This window comes from Mixophyes fleayi, chromosome 5 (genome assembly GCF_038048845.1).
Source record: "Mixophyes fleayi isolate aMixFle1 chromosome 5, aMixFle1.hap1, whole genome shotgun sequence".
NCBI classification, from domain to species: Eukaryota; Metazoa; Chordata; class Amphibia; order Anura; family Limnodynastidae; genus Mixophyes; species Mixophyes fleayi.
In genome coordinates, this window is record NC_134406.1 from 114,212,288 (window position 1) to 114,228,377 (window position 16,090).

Below are 16,090 nucleotides of genomic sequence, written 5' to 3' on the forward strand. Positions count from 1 at the left end.
ATTTATCATATTTCTTCGAGAGAGCGGTCTTGTGGATTGCGTATCACGGTGACAGCTGTTATAGCTTTTACTTTTTACCAATCGGTCTGAAGTTAGTCATAAGCCAAAAGATCCATAAGCATTTAAACAGTTTTTTGTATACTTTTCTTGTTACTGGGCAATTTTTAGTAACATACCTTATTTTGCTAGCCCAGCGGTTCCCAAAGTGAGCCGCGGCGCTGTCACAGGGGTGCCGCGATCGCCCTCCAAAAAAAAGAAGAAAAACAGAAACTTACCCATCCAGCGCCAGATCCTCATCCACTGTTCTCGCTGAGAAAGTTTGGGAACCACTGTGCTAGCCCCTCTCCCCCAATACAAAATTTGACCTTGCAGGGGTCCAACACATCTGTTGTTTTTTGTTTTTTTTTCTCTTTTCCTTCCTCCTGCTTTTCTCGCTCCTTGGTATAGTCATGCTCAACTCGTGTGTGTGTGTGTGTGTGTGTGTGTAAAAAAAAATAAAGAAATATATATATTATATAGCAGATTTTTTTTTTATTTTTTTTTTTGTATTTACTTTTTTACACTGCCCTTCAGAGTTGAGCTAGGATGCACAGTAAGGAAAGATTCCATTACATGTTAAACCATTTACATGTGTATTTTACTCAATGTGTTATGCAGCTATAGGGTTCAACAACAAAGGTGCAATTACACACAAGTGCCGATTACTCTTGATGGTCAATTTGTCCAATTCAAAATTAATAACTGTTAATCATTAAGACCTTACTTTGTAATCGTCACAGCCATTTTTAACATGAAAATTGTCTTTAGGTGTGGACACTGTAAAAAGCTTGCCCCAGAATATGAAAAGGCTGCTCAGGAGCTAAGCAAGCGCACACCAGCAATACCATTGGCAAAAGTTGATGCCACTGCCGCAGCTGAACTTGCAAAAAAATATGATGTTACTGGCTATCCTACCCTAAAGATTTTTCGTAAGGGCAAAGCCTATGATTACAATGGACCAAGAGAAAAATATGGTAAAGATGTTCTTGAATTTTGTTATACATGTTCCAAAGTTACTGTCCTTTCAATCGATCAGTAATGTAAGCAGGCCAGGGTTTAAAATGTGTGCGTCACTGGGATGAATTCATGGCTTCACCTTCGCTAAGACTTATCTATATGAAATGTATTTTTCCACTACGTGTGTGTGTGTGTAATATATATATATATATATATATATATATATATATATATATATATATATATATATATATATATATATATATATATATATATATATTATTTACATTTCCACCGGCCTGTTTGCTTTTGAAACTTCTAGTATCCCCAAGTGGACATTTTTTTTTACTTTATTTCTGTTTATTATTTATCAAGGAATAATTGACTACATGATTGAACAGGCTGGTCCACCATCTAAGCAAGTCCAGACTGTGAAACAGGTGCAGGAATTCTTAAGAGATGGCGATGATGTTGTGGTCATTGGAGTTTTCATTGACAACCATGAAAAAGCATTTCAACTTTATCAAGATGCAGGTAAGATGTTTTTAGTATGCTCGTGCAAAGGTGCAGTTTATTGGACTGTGTTTATCAAATGCAATCCATATTGAAAACTATTATATTTACGCAGTACTGTTTTTTGGTTTTTTTTTTCCTCATTACCACTGTCCCCAATTTAAACATTTTACTTCACGGCTTGTTTAAATTGATTTACCAGAAGTGAAGCAATATTCCCATACTTACGCTGGGTTTTTTCCCTAAAAAAAGTAACGTTTTGTGCACATTTGCAAAAACTTCTCATGGCATTTAAAGCATGTCATTAGCACCTCAACAATAAAACCTGAGCAATGTTAAATAACTGTAAACATGTAAAAAATGCATTGGTGTAAACTATTGTCAGCAATTTGCTCACGTTGCAATAATGCACTTTTTTATTTGCTGAATAACAAATAAAAAACTAAAAAGCGCCTTTTTTTTTTTTTTTTTTTTTTTCTTTCCCAAGCATGCAAGTATATAAGTTCTTATTGCAGAGCCTCCCAAAATGGATATTTCTTGAGGATACAATACAGATGGAGTTAAAAATCTTGATTCAGACTGCAGTATACCAGTCAACCAAAGTTCACTTGTTGAACACCAGACCATAAGAATGTTTCCGCTTTTATATTTATCTTCTGTACTTAAAATGTATCAGAATCCTAACAACTATATTTTAGAGGCAGAGAATCCATACCATATCATAAGTTGGCAATCTAAGAAGATCAGAAAGATATGATGAACAAATCTTCAACAGTACCTTGAGGTGCCACACACGGGCAATATTGGGCAATTAGCTGTTGTGGGCTCAGAATGATGCAGATGCCTTTTGAATTATAGTGTGTGCCAGAAAATGCAGTTATAAGCGGGCCAGAATTGGTCTGTTTGTGCAGATACCTTCCAACTGCACTAACCAGCTGCAGTGGATCTGGAATCTAAGGGGGAGATTCAATTGGATGCGAGGTGTCTCCGGAACGTCCGCAAGACACCTTGTGGCAAAGCTTTGATAAACATCCGTGCTCATATTTCTTCGCACCCCATAGAGGTGGGAAGGAAAATGAGCGGAAATTCTTACCGTAATTTCAGGCAATGTGCGCATGGTGTGTGTATGGGCTGCTGTATTTAGTCTGTGAATTAATCATTATGGCAAATTTACTTTGTCTAAACTGTGCATATTTAAGGTTGGTTCTGAAAGACATGATCTGGTTATTTTTGGATTTGTATTAGTTTTATAATTTATTTTATGTTTTAATCTATATTTCAGCAAATGCTTTAAGAGAAGACTTTAAGTTGCACCACACCTTCAGCACAGACATTGCAAACTTTCTGAAAGTGCCAGCTGGGCAGTTTGCTGTCATGCATCCTGACCGATTTCAGTCAAAATATGAGCCAAAAAAATACAGTTTTACAATCAAAGTAAGTGATTTGGGGTTTGCATTTTATGGTGGTTTTTTTTTTTTTTCCTGTCTAGCTCTTTTGAGTAGTTCTAAATTAAATTGTTATAACTCTTATGCTGGGACAACTTTATGTATGTTTGATAAACTCTGAGTAACATCTTATGACATTTCCAGGAGTATCTACCAAACCAAATCAGAAATCTGAACATGAACAAACCTATCTGCATCCCAGACAATTGATCATTGTCATAGTTATGTCTGTGACAAGTAATCCTTGGTTGCCTACTCTCCCGGATGTCCAGGAGACTCACAAATCTTTGGAAGTTCTCCCGGGAGAGCAGGAAACCTCCCGCGTTGTGCCCTCTTCGTTGGTGAAGTGGATTTGGGCGGGGCTAAACACTGTGTCCTGGCCATGCCCCCTGTTGTGATAGGCGGATATTGCTAAAGTTTGACAGAGGCGAGGCCTAATGACGCAACCCACATAGCCACTCCCCCATGTTGGAGCCCTCTCCCGGACAACATACTGCCAAGTTGGCAAGTATGAAGTAATTATTTGTCAGTCAACCAACCATAGCAAACACATTTGAGTGAATGTACATTTTAGAATGCTCTGCCCCAATTAAGGAAATGGAAATTTTCCCCTGTGGCATGTCCCTCTTGGTTTTTGTTTTCTTCCTTTATTAGGCCACATTCTTTTAATGATCACTTAAAGTAGGTGAGTGGGCTGCTTTCAAATAAGCTGTAAAATATTTACAGAGCCTGCTGTCTTTCAAGGATGGAATGTGGGATAGGGTCATACTTTTTATTAGTTTGTTGTCCTTCAAGAGTATTTAACTGAAATAGTTGCTTTTTTTTTGTTTGTTTGAACAAATCTTTTCAACCCATTGGTGGCCAGAATGGATGAGATGAAGTTTTTTTGCGCTCTGACCATGTGGTCGGATCTCATCCTGGGAAAACTTTGTTAGTGTGGTTGCCAAACATGCCATTAATGGTTACCTTCTACCTTGTATTCTGGGCATGCCAGTAAATTATTATGAGTGAATTAGAGATGATAGATTTGTAGATAGAATGGTTAAGGCACTTTACATGTTGCTAAACCTTTACATGTGTTATGAGTGTTACTGCCTAGAGATTTTGTTCAACCTGCAATCGGTTGCTGTACTAAATATACAGTCATCTTATCATTCGTAGTTGAATCTGTGTTAAAAAATATAATTGACGTGTTTGGAATGTTACTGGACCAGACACCATCCTTGTGCACAGTTGGAAGTGGGGCTGTGCAGTGACTTGGAGGTTAGAGACAAATAAAAATAATCTACTCAATAAATCATCAAAACATTTTTTATTTATTATTATTATTATTATTATTATTATTATTATTATTATTATTACTATTATAAAAAATCTTATTTTTAACTTTGTGGTTTTGTCTTTTTTTAAACTTTATTACAGGATTCCACAACTGAGGAAGATATTAAGAAGCATGTCATTAAGCATGCTTTACCTCTGGTTGGCCATAGGTCAAACTCTAATGAAGCTAAAAGATATACAAAACGCCCGCTTGTTGTTGTTTATTACACAGTAGACTTTAGTTTTGACCATCGCACTGGTAAGTCAACATCATAATATTTTGCATAAGATAAAGAGTATCCTGCGCTACGGAGTGTGTTCACATACATCAAATAGCTTTTCCCTTAAGAGGTAACAGCAGCAACTGAGAATAGCATAGTCCACCATCTTTTATATACAATTCTTTATATCATAATATTTTGACAACCTTATTTTTTAAATGTAAAATTGGATTGAAAGATATATTTAAGATCCACATAAATGTTACTTTATAAATAAATGAAACTTTTTCAGACATTATGGGAGGGATTTTAATTAGCCGCAAACTGTCTTGCGGACATTCCAAAGACAATTCACGGTGAAGAATTTGCCAGAAATCTCCGCTCCTTTTTCCTCACACCTGAAAAATGGAGATTTCTACCGTAATTGCCGTCAATGTGCGCTGAGCGATGTCTCCGTGCCACATTGGTAATTGAGTTCAAGCCTATGTGAATATTAACAAGTATTTATCATTACTAAATACAAATAAAGTACTTGTGGGAGAAATTTATATTCTCCTTTCCTGTAATGCATAAACTTGTATTTGTGCTTTAGTGGCACTTAAAATTATTGAAGCTCTTTACATAAAATCATATTCTCAAGTAGCATAGGAGATATATTTTTCATAGTTTCTCAAACCATTTAGAATTTATGCATACATTACAGCTATGATTTCTTTTGTACTTTGAGCAAATTGACTATCCCTATATATTTAATTTCAGCAACTCAATATTGGCGAAACAAAGTCTTGGCTGTCGCAAAAGATTTTCCAGAGTATACTTTTGCTATTTCTAATGAGGATGATTATGCATCTGAATTAAAAGACCTTGGATTAAGTGACAGTGGAGAGGAAGTAAATGTTGCAATTCTAGATGCAAATGGTAAAAAATATGCTAAAGATCCTGAAGAGTTTGATTCAGATTCACTTAGCGAATTTGTGATAGCCTTTAAGAAAGGTAAGCTGTAACTTCCTATAACAGTTAGAAATATTGTTTCTATTATGAGTTTATGTATACACACAAACAGAAATAATGTTTATGAATATCATCATTTACTTTTATAGCGCCAACATATTCCGTAGCACTTCACAATTGGGGACAAACATAATAAACTAATAAACAAACTGGGTAAAACAGACAAAGAGGTGAGAAGGCCCTGCTCGCAAGCTTACAATCTATTGGACAATGGGAGATTGACACATGAGGTTAAGTCTACATTTGCAGTCGGCCCAGCCAGACTGCAAAGGTAAAAGTGACTCATAAGCTAAATGATCCTGTCACACAACAATGTTGGTCATGGGGTAGTTGTGTAATAGGGTAGTGTAGTGAGATTAAGAGGGTGGTTGAGGAATAGTAGAAGCTTGTCTGAAGAGGTGGGTTTTCAGAGAACGCTTGAAAGCTTGTATACTAGAGGAAAGTCTCTTATTGTGCGAGGGAGAGCATTCCATAGAGTGGGTGCAGCCCGGAAAAAGTCCTGTAACCAGGAATGGGAGGATGTAATGCGTGTGGATGAGACGCAGAACGGAGTTGCCGAGTTGGGAGATATTTTGTGACGAGAGGAGATGTATGTTGGTGCAGCTTTGTTGATGGCCTTGTAGGTTCGTAAGAGTATTTTATATTTGATTCGGTAGAAAACAGGTAACCAGTGTAGAGACATAGAGTGATTCAACAGAGGAATAACGATTTTCAAGGAAAATTAATCTTGCCGCGGCGTGCAAAATAGATTGTAGGGGTTTGAGTCTGTTTGTTTTTGGGAAGGCAAGTAAGGAGGGAATTGCAATAGTCAATGCTGGAGATGAGTGCATTAATTAAGGCTTTTGCAGTGTCTTGTGTGAGATATGTGCGAATTCTGGAAATGTTTTTGAGATGTATGTAACATGATTTAGATATAGAGTCAATGTGGGGAACAAAGGATAGGTGTGAGTCAAGGATTACACCTAGGCAGCGAGCTTGTGGGGTGGGATTTATGGTCATGTTATCAACAGAGATAGAAATGTCAGGTATGCTCTTGTTGGCGGGTGGGAATATTATTAACTCTGTTTTAGAAACATTAAGTTTGAGTTGGCGAGAGGACATCCAAGATGATATGGCAGAAAGACAGTCAGTTACACGGGACAACACAGATGTCGAGAGATCAGGAGAGGATAGATAAATTTGGGTATCATCCGCATAGAGATGATACTAAAATCCAAAGGAACTTATTAGATTTCCAAGAGAAGCGGTATAGATAGTGCTAGGTCCTCTGCTGTTCTCTAAGCCTTGCGGTACTCCAACTGATAAAGGAAGAGGAGCATAGGTGGCTCCAGAGAAATTAACAGTGAAAGAGCGATTAGAAAGGTAGGATGAGAACCAGGATAGAACAGTGCCTTTAAGCCCTAGGAATTACAGCATTTGTATGAGAAGAGAGTGGTCAACGGTGTCAAATGCAGCCGAGAGATCCAGGAGAATTAGGAGAGAGTAATGGCGTTCAGTTTTAGCAGTGATCAGATCATTGACAACCTTGGTCAGCGCAGTCTCTGTGGAGTGTTGAGAACGAAAGCCAGACTTAAGAGGATTCAACAGGTTGTTTGTGGAAAGGAAGCGTGTGAGGCAAGTGTAGGCAAGTCTGTCAAGAAGCTTGGAGGGGCACGGCAGCTGAGAGATGGGACAGTAATTTGATAGAGAGTTTGGGTCGGAATCTTGTTTTTTTTTTTTTTTTTTTTTAGAATCTGAGTAATCACTGCATGCTTGTATAGTGACGGAAAGATGCCAGTAGAGAGCGAGAGATTACAGATTTTAGTTAGAGGTGAGATGAGCACAGGAGACAGGGATCTACCAATTTGCGAGGGGATAGGATCAAGAGGTAGAGTAGGAGGATAAGAAGAGAGTAGAAATTTCCTCTTCATTTCTGGGGTCAAATGAAGAGTATGTCAGAGGTTGGTGTGAAGGAATTGAACCAATTGCTCGTCAAGGAAGAGGATACCAATTCTAGTCTGATCTTATCAATCTTGTCCTTGAAATAGGAAGCAAGATCCTGGGCACTGATGGTGGACAGAGGGTTTGGGGTGGGAGGTGGGAGGATTGAGAATGGAATGAAAAGAAATGTTCAAATTCAACAGTAACTTCCCTGACAAAGTTTTGATATTACTTTACTTGTGATTAAATACAATATTCAGAACTTCTAAATTTATACATATTTATTAAAAGTTTGGGACTCGGGAATACACAGTGGCTGACAAACAATAGTCACACCTTTTTCATTCATCACATATTTATTTTTATAGTCATGGAGCACTCAAACTTTGGGTAGTTCTCCTGGACCCCCAGGGGTGCAGACTTTTCCCCAGATCCCTCCTACTTCCTAGTGGGAAAATGTAATTTTTTATTTATTTTTTTTTGGGGTGGGGGGGGGTTTAAAAGGACAAGTATGAATAATGGATTTCATTGGGCATTCTTGCCACTGATCAGCTAGACTGTTCACAACACACACAATACTCTGAACAAAGAAAAACATATTTTTCTTGATTACAATTAAAATCCAGAAGATTCATTATGGAAGTATTTCACCCCATTTAAATATTTGTTAGAAGCAACTTTATCTGCAGTTAGAGCTGCGAGTTTCTAACGGTTATGTATATCTGTGGGTGTATATGTAATCTGTACCGGGAAATATATTAGACCCATACATCTTGGGATCTGCCAACTATTGTTCTGTCTGGATAGATGGCTCTGGAATTAAGAGCAATCTGCTCATGTTTAGACTTTGTGTATCATTTTCTGCTACAGATCGTATGGTTTGCTGGGACTTGTATGATATCTTCAAAAACATTACAGTTGTGCTCCTCAATGTGCCTTTTAGTGGGGAAAAAAAAATAAAAAATTTTTTTAAATTGTCTTTATAAAATTTCTCATTAGATGCCAGTGGGAAAAGTTTCACTATGTCTCAAATGCTTTTTTTAAAAAATTTTGCATATAGTCCTATTTTACTTTTGGCAAATCAGTCGTTTTTGCCTTCAGTTGGTGGTCAGGGCCTAAAATTGTAGAACTGTAGAAGCCTGGGACCTCATTAGACTTTTGCGATCTATTTGGCTTGTGAGGGGCATTTGCGTAGAGCGACCTACGAAAAGCAGTTTAGTCTGTCAGTCTTTCACTGGGATTTTGAGACCGATTGGAGACTTTAAACGCTGTGTGAGTAAGTGCTTATCTGACGGCCTGATTGTAGCTCTACTGAACTGTACAGTTCCCAAATAAAGAATTTAATCATTTTGAGTTGGTGGAAACCCTTTTTAATCAACGTTAATGGGTTAAATTAATTATGTTGCATATATGCTGACACAGGAAAGGTGTGTGTGTGTGTGTGTGTTTGTTTTTTGTTCTTTTGTTTTTCATTCTAAAATACCTGCTTAGAAAGGTGGGTTTGTGCACGGTATATATGTGAAACTAGATCAAGAAAGCACCAAGTCTACAAGGCTTACTGTTTTGAAATAAAAGTGGATAATTACTGCCAATTCTGATATGTCAATGTACATGCTACTTTTACCACATGACCTATTCTGTCATATCTGCATCCTTTCAGCATGGAGATTACATGTTCTCCCTATGTTTGTGTGGGTTTCTTCTCACAGTCCAAAACATTTGTACGGTAAAGTGTGAACTGTAAGCACCACAGGTTAATAATAATTTTAGCCACGGTCTGTGACATTTGTCCATATACTATAACGTTTGATGGAGTATTTTCTATGAGTAAGATTAAAGTATGAAAGTAAATATTGCATTCATTTTTTCCATTTGTATTCAGATTCATTTTGACATTCTATTTAACTTTTTTTTTTTTGTCTAGGTAAACTTACTCCAGTTCTGAAGTCCCAACCGGTACCCAGAAACAATAAAGGCCCTGTAAAAATAGTGGTTGGAAAAACATTTGCAGAAATTGTAATGGACGCAAAATCAGATGTACTCATAGAGTTTTATGCCCCATGGTGTGGCCACTGCAAATCACTTGAACCAATTTACAATGACTTGGGTAAAAAATACAAATCTGTTGAAAACCTTGTTATAGCCAAGATGGATGCTACTGCCAATGACATACCCAGTGACAAATACAAAGTAGAAGGATTCCCTACAATATATTTTGCACCACAGAGCAATAAACACAATCCAATTATATTCCAAGGTAGTGATCGAGATCTAGAGGGATTGTCAAAGTTTATTGAGGAACACATTACAAAATCAAAGCGGAAAGAAGAACTTTGAGATTGTGTGTGTGATAAAATATTTAATTGTTTTTTAAAATTTCCATCATATGTACCAGTGTTATATGCAATTACTGGAAATGTGACTCAAATCACCCTGTTATGAGTATCTTGCCAACACTTGAAATTGAGTTTAGTAGTAAACTTCATTAGATTTGGTCTAGCACTGTAAAATTAAACTGTGCCTGTGCTTTTTTTTCTTAACTTTGTGGATTATCAAAAATCGCAGTAAGAGGTCTTTATGATATTTTGTTTTACATGTTACAACTGAGCAACAGTCGTTTCTTTTTTTTATTAATAATTACAATGTAATGTTTAATTATTTTGCCAAAAAATAACTGTCAAATAAAAGAAATGACACTGAATTAATTGTTAATGTTTACTACCTTACTAATCATATCAACTCATTTGTGAATGCCCTAATACAGTATGTCAGGCCTCTCCCAAATGATTGATTCATATTTTTAAAGATGCAAACAATAAAGTATTGTTTGAGGACAGATTGTCATGTAGTATGATCTGAAGATGGCAGATTCACTTTTGCCAACCGAGATTTGTGAAGCCAGAACTCAGAACCCGCGTCCAACGGACTCCCTGGTATTCAGCAGAGACATTTTCCACCTACTCCACCCTCAGAAGGAAGTTTGGGCTTTGCTGCAGGAAGCCCACAACCTTGAGCCACGTGGTGTAACAAGCTGGTAGCCAAGCTATGTATGTAAGTAAGACAGGTATCACAGGCTGAAGTCTGAATCACTGGTGAGCACATCGGGGTACCAATACAGGAAATGGAAGAATGGTTTGATGTGGTCTAGATAGCAGAGGACTTGGTATGTAAAACACTGCACAATGGTAGAGGGAGCCAGTAGATACACATCTTTACTATGGCCATACACATATCGATCTCTCAACAGCAAAACAAGCTATTGATGTTACCCGATTTCTGAGCAGCTCTGTAACATGTACCAGCTTCATCTCCCTATTTATATTAAGTGTATCACAAACAGCCAGCTTTCCCACTTCAAAGGCACTATATTAAACATACTTAGATTTAAAATAGTTCTGGGGTAGTCTACACAAATTTAGAACTTAATAGCAGCTGTCTCATATTGCCACAGAGGCATGGCATAATCTGTACTGGTGTATTTCAATATTTGCATGTCACCATGTTTCAATTGGCTAATAATTTAAACTCCATGTCTGTTGAGTAAATTGACCAATGACAGAATTCTCTTGTGAGGTATAAATCTTTGACATCACATGGTTCCAGCAAAGCTGCCAAGTACAGTTTGCTTCTAGACTGCACAACTATCTTCTCTTTGAGTCTCTTTACATAAATGAGAGAAAACTTTATATCAAACAGGACATTGCCAAAAACATCTATATTAGGTGAGTGAGATTTCTGTTTTAGTATGAATTACAGACCAAACTGTGCTGTCCATTTCTATTTTAAATGAACACCATGCTTCAGGTTTAAAGATAGATCGCCATAAGGCCTATTTTTTGATGATTCTCATGTAGTATGGGCAAACAAGAAAGTGCAAATAACTCTTCTTAGCATAGACATACACAAAATCTGCTTTTCACCTTTTTGAAGTCATTCAATGGTTTAGTATTACTAAGCATGAAAATAGTTGACACAATGTCAGGTAGAACCAGTACTGACGTGTTTACTATGGCTAAACACATAGCCAGCTCTCACGTTTGAATGGCAGACCAAAGCATCAGTATCATGAAACTTGATAACAGCTAAGTAATACACTGCACAATGGTAAACTAAGCCAGTAGGTACTCCTGTTTACTATTGCCATACACATAACCAACTATCAGCTCTCAAAGGCAAAATAAGCCTTTATAATTGCCATGTGAGCTTTTGTCATATCTGCTTTCCTTCAGCGTGGAGTTTGTATGTTCTCACTATGTTTGCGTGGGTTTCCTCTCACAGTCCAAAAATATACCAGTAGGTTAATGTTTGTGTGGTAATGAGTGTAGATTGTAAGTGCCACCGGGACAGTGACTGATGTGAATGATTGAAGCATCTCGGGATAGTGCTGCATAACATGTTGATCCTATATAAATTAAGGTTTAATCTGAGATTTGTCTATATACTGTGTACAATTTCATGGAGTATCTTCTCTGAGTAACATTATGAATATAAACATTGCATTTATTTTTTGATTTGTGTTAACATTTATTTAGACATCCTTTTTAACCTTTTGTTTGTTTTTCTCTTTTTTTTGTAGGCAAGCTTTATACAGTGCTGAAGTCCCAACATGTATCCAGAAACAAAGGCCCTGTAAAAATAGTGGGTGGAAAAACATTTGAAGAAATTGTAATGGACCCAAAATCAGATGTACTCCTAGAATGTTATGCCCCATGGTGTACTGACTGCAAAGCCCTTAAACCAATTTACAATGACTTGGGTAAAAATACAAATCTGTGCAAAACATCGTTATAGCCAAGATGGATGCTACTGCCAAAAACATACCAAGTAACAAATATAAAGTAAAAGGATTTTCTACAATATATTTTGCACCACAGAGCAATAAACACAATCCAATTAAATTCCAAGGTAGTGACTGAGATCTAGAGGGATTATCAAAGTTTATTGAAGAACATGTCACAAAATCCAGGCGGAAACAAGAATGAAATTGCTGTGTGTGATATACATTTTTTTTTTTTTTTTTAAATATTATATCTTTCCACCTGAAATCGAGTTTAGTAGTAAACCATCAGATATGGTCTAGCAATGTAAAAATTAAATTACCTATAATTTTGTTTTATATATATAAAATATATATTTGTGTGTGTGACAGGACGGACCGCCTATCCCACCCTGTCTGTTGTTGCTGGGAACCAGCTGGACTTACTTTGCCACCGTCCCCTTTCGTTATTCTGAATACGCTCCTTCTGTCGCAGTAGGAGGAGCCTCCTGCCACCACTGGGCTCATATATGGTGCCCAGAACAACATTCCTTCTGAGTAACTGTCGGTGCTAGTGTGCTCCCGTGCTGGTACACTTGGGCTGATACCCTGGACCGCTTACTATGGATCAGTGTGCTGTGGATGGATCCCACCTGGCCTATCACACTGGCCAAAGCTGCTGGGTAGCGGCAGAGTGGTGGTACTGGAGAGCTGGGTCCAACGTCAGAAACAGCCGTAGAACGGATTAGATTTAGGGTCTAATCTGCAGGTCACAGGATTACAGCAATATTGAAGAAGTTGTCAAGCAGGGTCTTGAAGCAAAGCGTGATGTTTTATTTAGCTCAGGTGCCCTGACAAGGACAGTTCCACTGATTTAAAGGTATCAGTGGTCAGGTCAGATGGAACATCAGAATGATACATTTCAGTGCACAAGACAGTGCTTTTTATACTGATTTTGGGCACAGGCTATTTTTTAGAATCCGGATGCAATGTGTTTACACAAACACATGGATTTACATGCATTGAAAAGCTAACAACATTTACACTTATCTGTGAAATTCTAGAAATGCTGTGATGTCCTGGATCTTGTTTTTAGACGCAGGAAATCGAGCAGCACGTTTTTAACTAAACCTTCCTGTCTTCAAGTGGACCCTCACACATCAAAAGATCCAATCAACATGAATCCTTTCTTCAGACAGTCGCAGAATACACATTTCTTCCAAAGAAAAGAATTCCCCATGAAAAGTTGTAAACCCCAAACAAGACATTTCCTTACACCAAGATATACAAAAGGCTTTCAAAACAAAGGCTTATTGTATCAGATATATACATCAGAAAGAAAGCATTTCCTTTAGCAAGGTTAAAACAGAAAAAGCAAATTTTCCTCTGGTCTCAGAAATAAAGATTCATATATCAATATATAAATAAGCTCCCTGTGTTATTCCCTTTAAATAAATGTTTAGTTACTTATCAGTGATCCAGTCACATTATATATATATATATATATATATATATATATATATATATATATATATATATATATATATATTTGCTTGCTTTGTGGATTATCAAAATTCTGTATATTTTGTTTTACATGGTTAACTGAGCAACATTCATTTCTTTTCTTTTTTTAATAATAATTGTAATGCAACGCTTACTTATTTTGCTAAAAAATAACCTGTAAAATAAAAGAGATGAGACAGTGAATTAATTGATAATGTTTACTACCTTACTAGTCAAATGTTCTTATTGTGGATCCCTAATACAGTCATTCTCAGGTCTTTCCCGATTCATTGATTAATTCTTAAGAGTTGCAAGCAATTGATTGAGGAGAGATTATCATGTAATAGGATCATAAGATTGCAGATTGTCTATTGCCAACCAAGGTTTGTGATGGCAGAACTGAGGCGCATTGTCTGACGGACCCCCTGGTATTCACCATACATACTCTTCAGACACCCCAGCCCTCGGCCACCAGGTGTAATAAACTGGTAGCCAAGGAAATTGTGATACCGAATCAGTAAGCAGAAGAGCAGTATGACAGGTCTGAATCACTGGTGATCAGGGGTACCATAATGGCAAATGGAAGAATTGTCTGACAAGCCAAATTCTAAATCACAGATGAGCACAGCAGGGTATCAAATCAGCGAAACTGAGGTCTAGATAACAAGTACAATAAACTTGTAATCATAAAGAAATGGAGCACAGGAGAAAGGTAGTCTAATACTGTGCACAGAAAAGGTTAAATAGGCACATTCAGGGGCATAGGAGTGAAATTTTTCATAGAAGAGCAAAAGGCCAAGGACTACTATAGGGCTTGGAGACCCTTTTCTTGCGTTTGGTATCTAATTTTATAACAGTTGTGAAATTACAGTAGCTGTAAATATACAAAGACTCCCAATCCTATGTTACTTTTTCTCAGTGTTTCAGGAGTTGGTCAAAAATGTATACATTATTAAATAATTATTATTATTATTAATATTAATTACCAATTAGTACAATGGCTGTTAGGAATATAAATACATTCAATTGTTTATCTTTAAAATTTACATTTTTCAGTCATTAATCTATTTTTTATTCAGATTTCGTTAGCAGGCAAATCTCATTTGATTGGGAGTATTTTTAAATCTATAGCCACTGCCTCACTGGTTATGGTATGTGCTATAAATTAAAATGGCTATATTTCATGTTTGTTACTGAACACACCAAACAAAATTCAGGTTAAAAGTAAAGTGAATAGTTGTTCATCATCAATACAGGTTATTGTTCAGATGTTTATGAATGCAACACTAGGGGGTTTATTTACTAAACTGCGGGTTTGAAAAAGTGGAGATGTTGCCTATAGAAACCAATCATATCCTAGCTATAATTTTTGTAGAATGTACTATATAAATGGTAGCTAAAATTTGATTGGTTGCTATAGGCAACATCTCCACTAAAACCTGCAGTTATCCAAATATACCCCTTAGAGTTTTTAAATAAATAAATCAATCTGTATTAAATCTATACTAAAGACACTCTATATTAAAGATCTATACAGAAATTAAAGGTTATCCAGCGCTACTGTCTGTGTTCACAGCTCTCAATGTACACAATTTGAAATTCTTTGTGATGTTAATGTGGAAAACTAGTATTAATTTTCCCTCTATATTAACAATGTGAACAAAGTGTATGAGTACAATCAATCTCCCCAGGAGACCTGTAATCTCAGGTATTAATAGTGTTACAACTAATTTATCAACATTGATCGACTCATATTTACAAACTTTAGTAGTGACAACTTCCACCTACCTTAAGGATACTTGTGCCATTTTAAATAAATGATCAAACATCACATGGGAAGGCGAGTTTGTATTAGTCACAGCAGATGTAACTGCATTATATACCATTATAGAACATAATGCAGGCATTAAAGCTGTGGAACTCTTTTTGAAAAATGCAAATTACTCTAGTAGTTTAACTCAATTTATGTTGAAAGATATCCGTTTCATGCTTGAGTATAATTATTTCTATTTTGATGGAAAGTTTTATCTTCAAAAAACAGAAACGACAATGGACACCAGGTTTGCCCCTAGCTATGCACATTTATTTATGGTTAGCTGAGAACATTGTTTCTTAGGGACTGACAACCCCTTTGGGGCAAACCTGGTGTCCTGGTATCATTACATCAATGATGTATTTTTCATTTGGAGAGAAGATTCTCATGTTTTAGACTCCTTCTGTAAGTATATCAGTGATAATGAAGATAACATTATATTTACATTCCTTATCAGTAAAGAATCAGTTTAAATATCTACGTTAAACAAGGGAAAATTCAATCCAAGTGTTATAGGAAACCAACAGATGTCAATTCTTACTTATTATGAGACAGTGAACACCATGAGAATTGGCTTAAGGGGATACCGTAT

General features: G+C 36.6%; 1 protein-coding gene across 1 annotated transcript in view; it reads left to right on the forward strand.

Annotated features, from left to right (window-relative positions):
- The window catches only part of PDIA4 (protein disulfide isomerase family A member 4), a 31,497-nt gene extending 21,370 nt beyond the window's left edge, over positions 1-10,127 (forward strand). Inside the window, exons 5-10 of the mRNA XM_075212720.1 lie at positions 808-1,013; positions 1,372-1,530; positions 2,792-2,943; positions 4,377-4,533; positions 5,255-5,488; positions 9,351-10,127. Coding sequence (XP_075068821.1) covers positions 808-1,013; positions 1,372-1,530; positions 2,792-2,943; positions 4,377-4,533; positions 5,255-5,488; positions 9,351-9,763 — 1,321 coding nt within the window. The 3' untranslated portion in view covers positions 9,764-10,127. The remainder of the gene's footprint in view (positions 1-807; positions 1,014-1,371; positions 1,531-2,791; positions 2,944-4,376; positions 4,534-5,254; positions 5,489-9,350) is intronic.
- Positions 10,128-16,090: the final 5,963 nt, after the last annotated feature.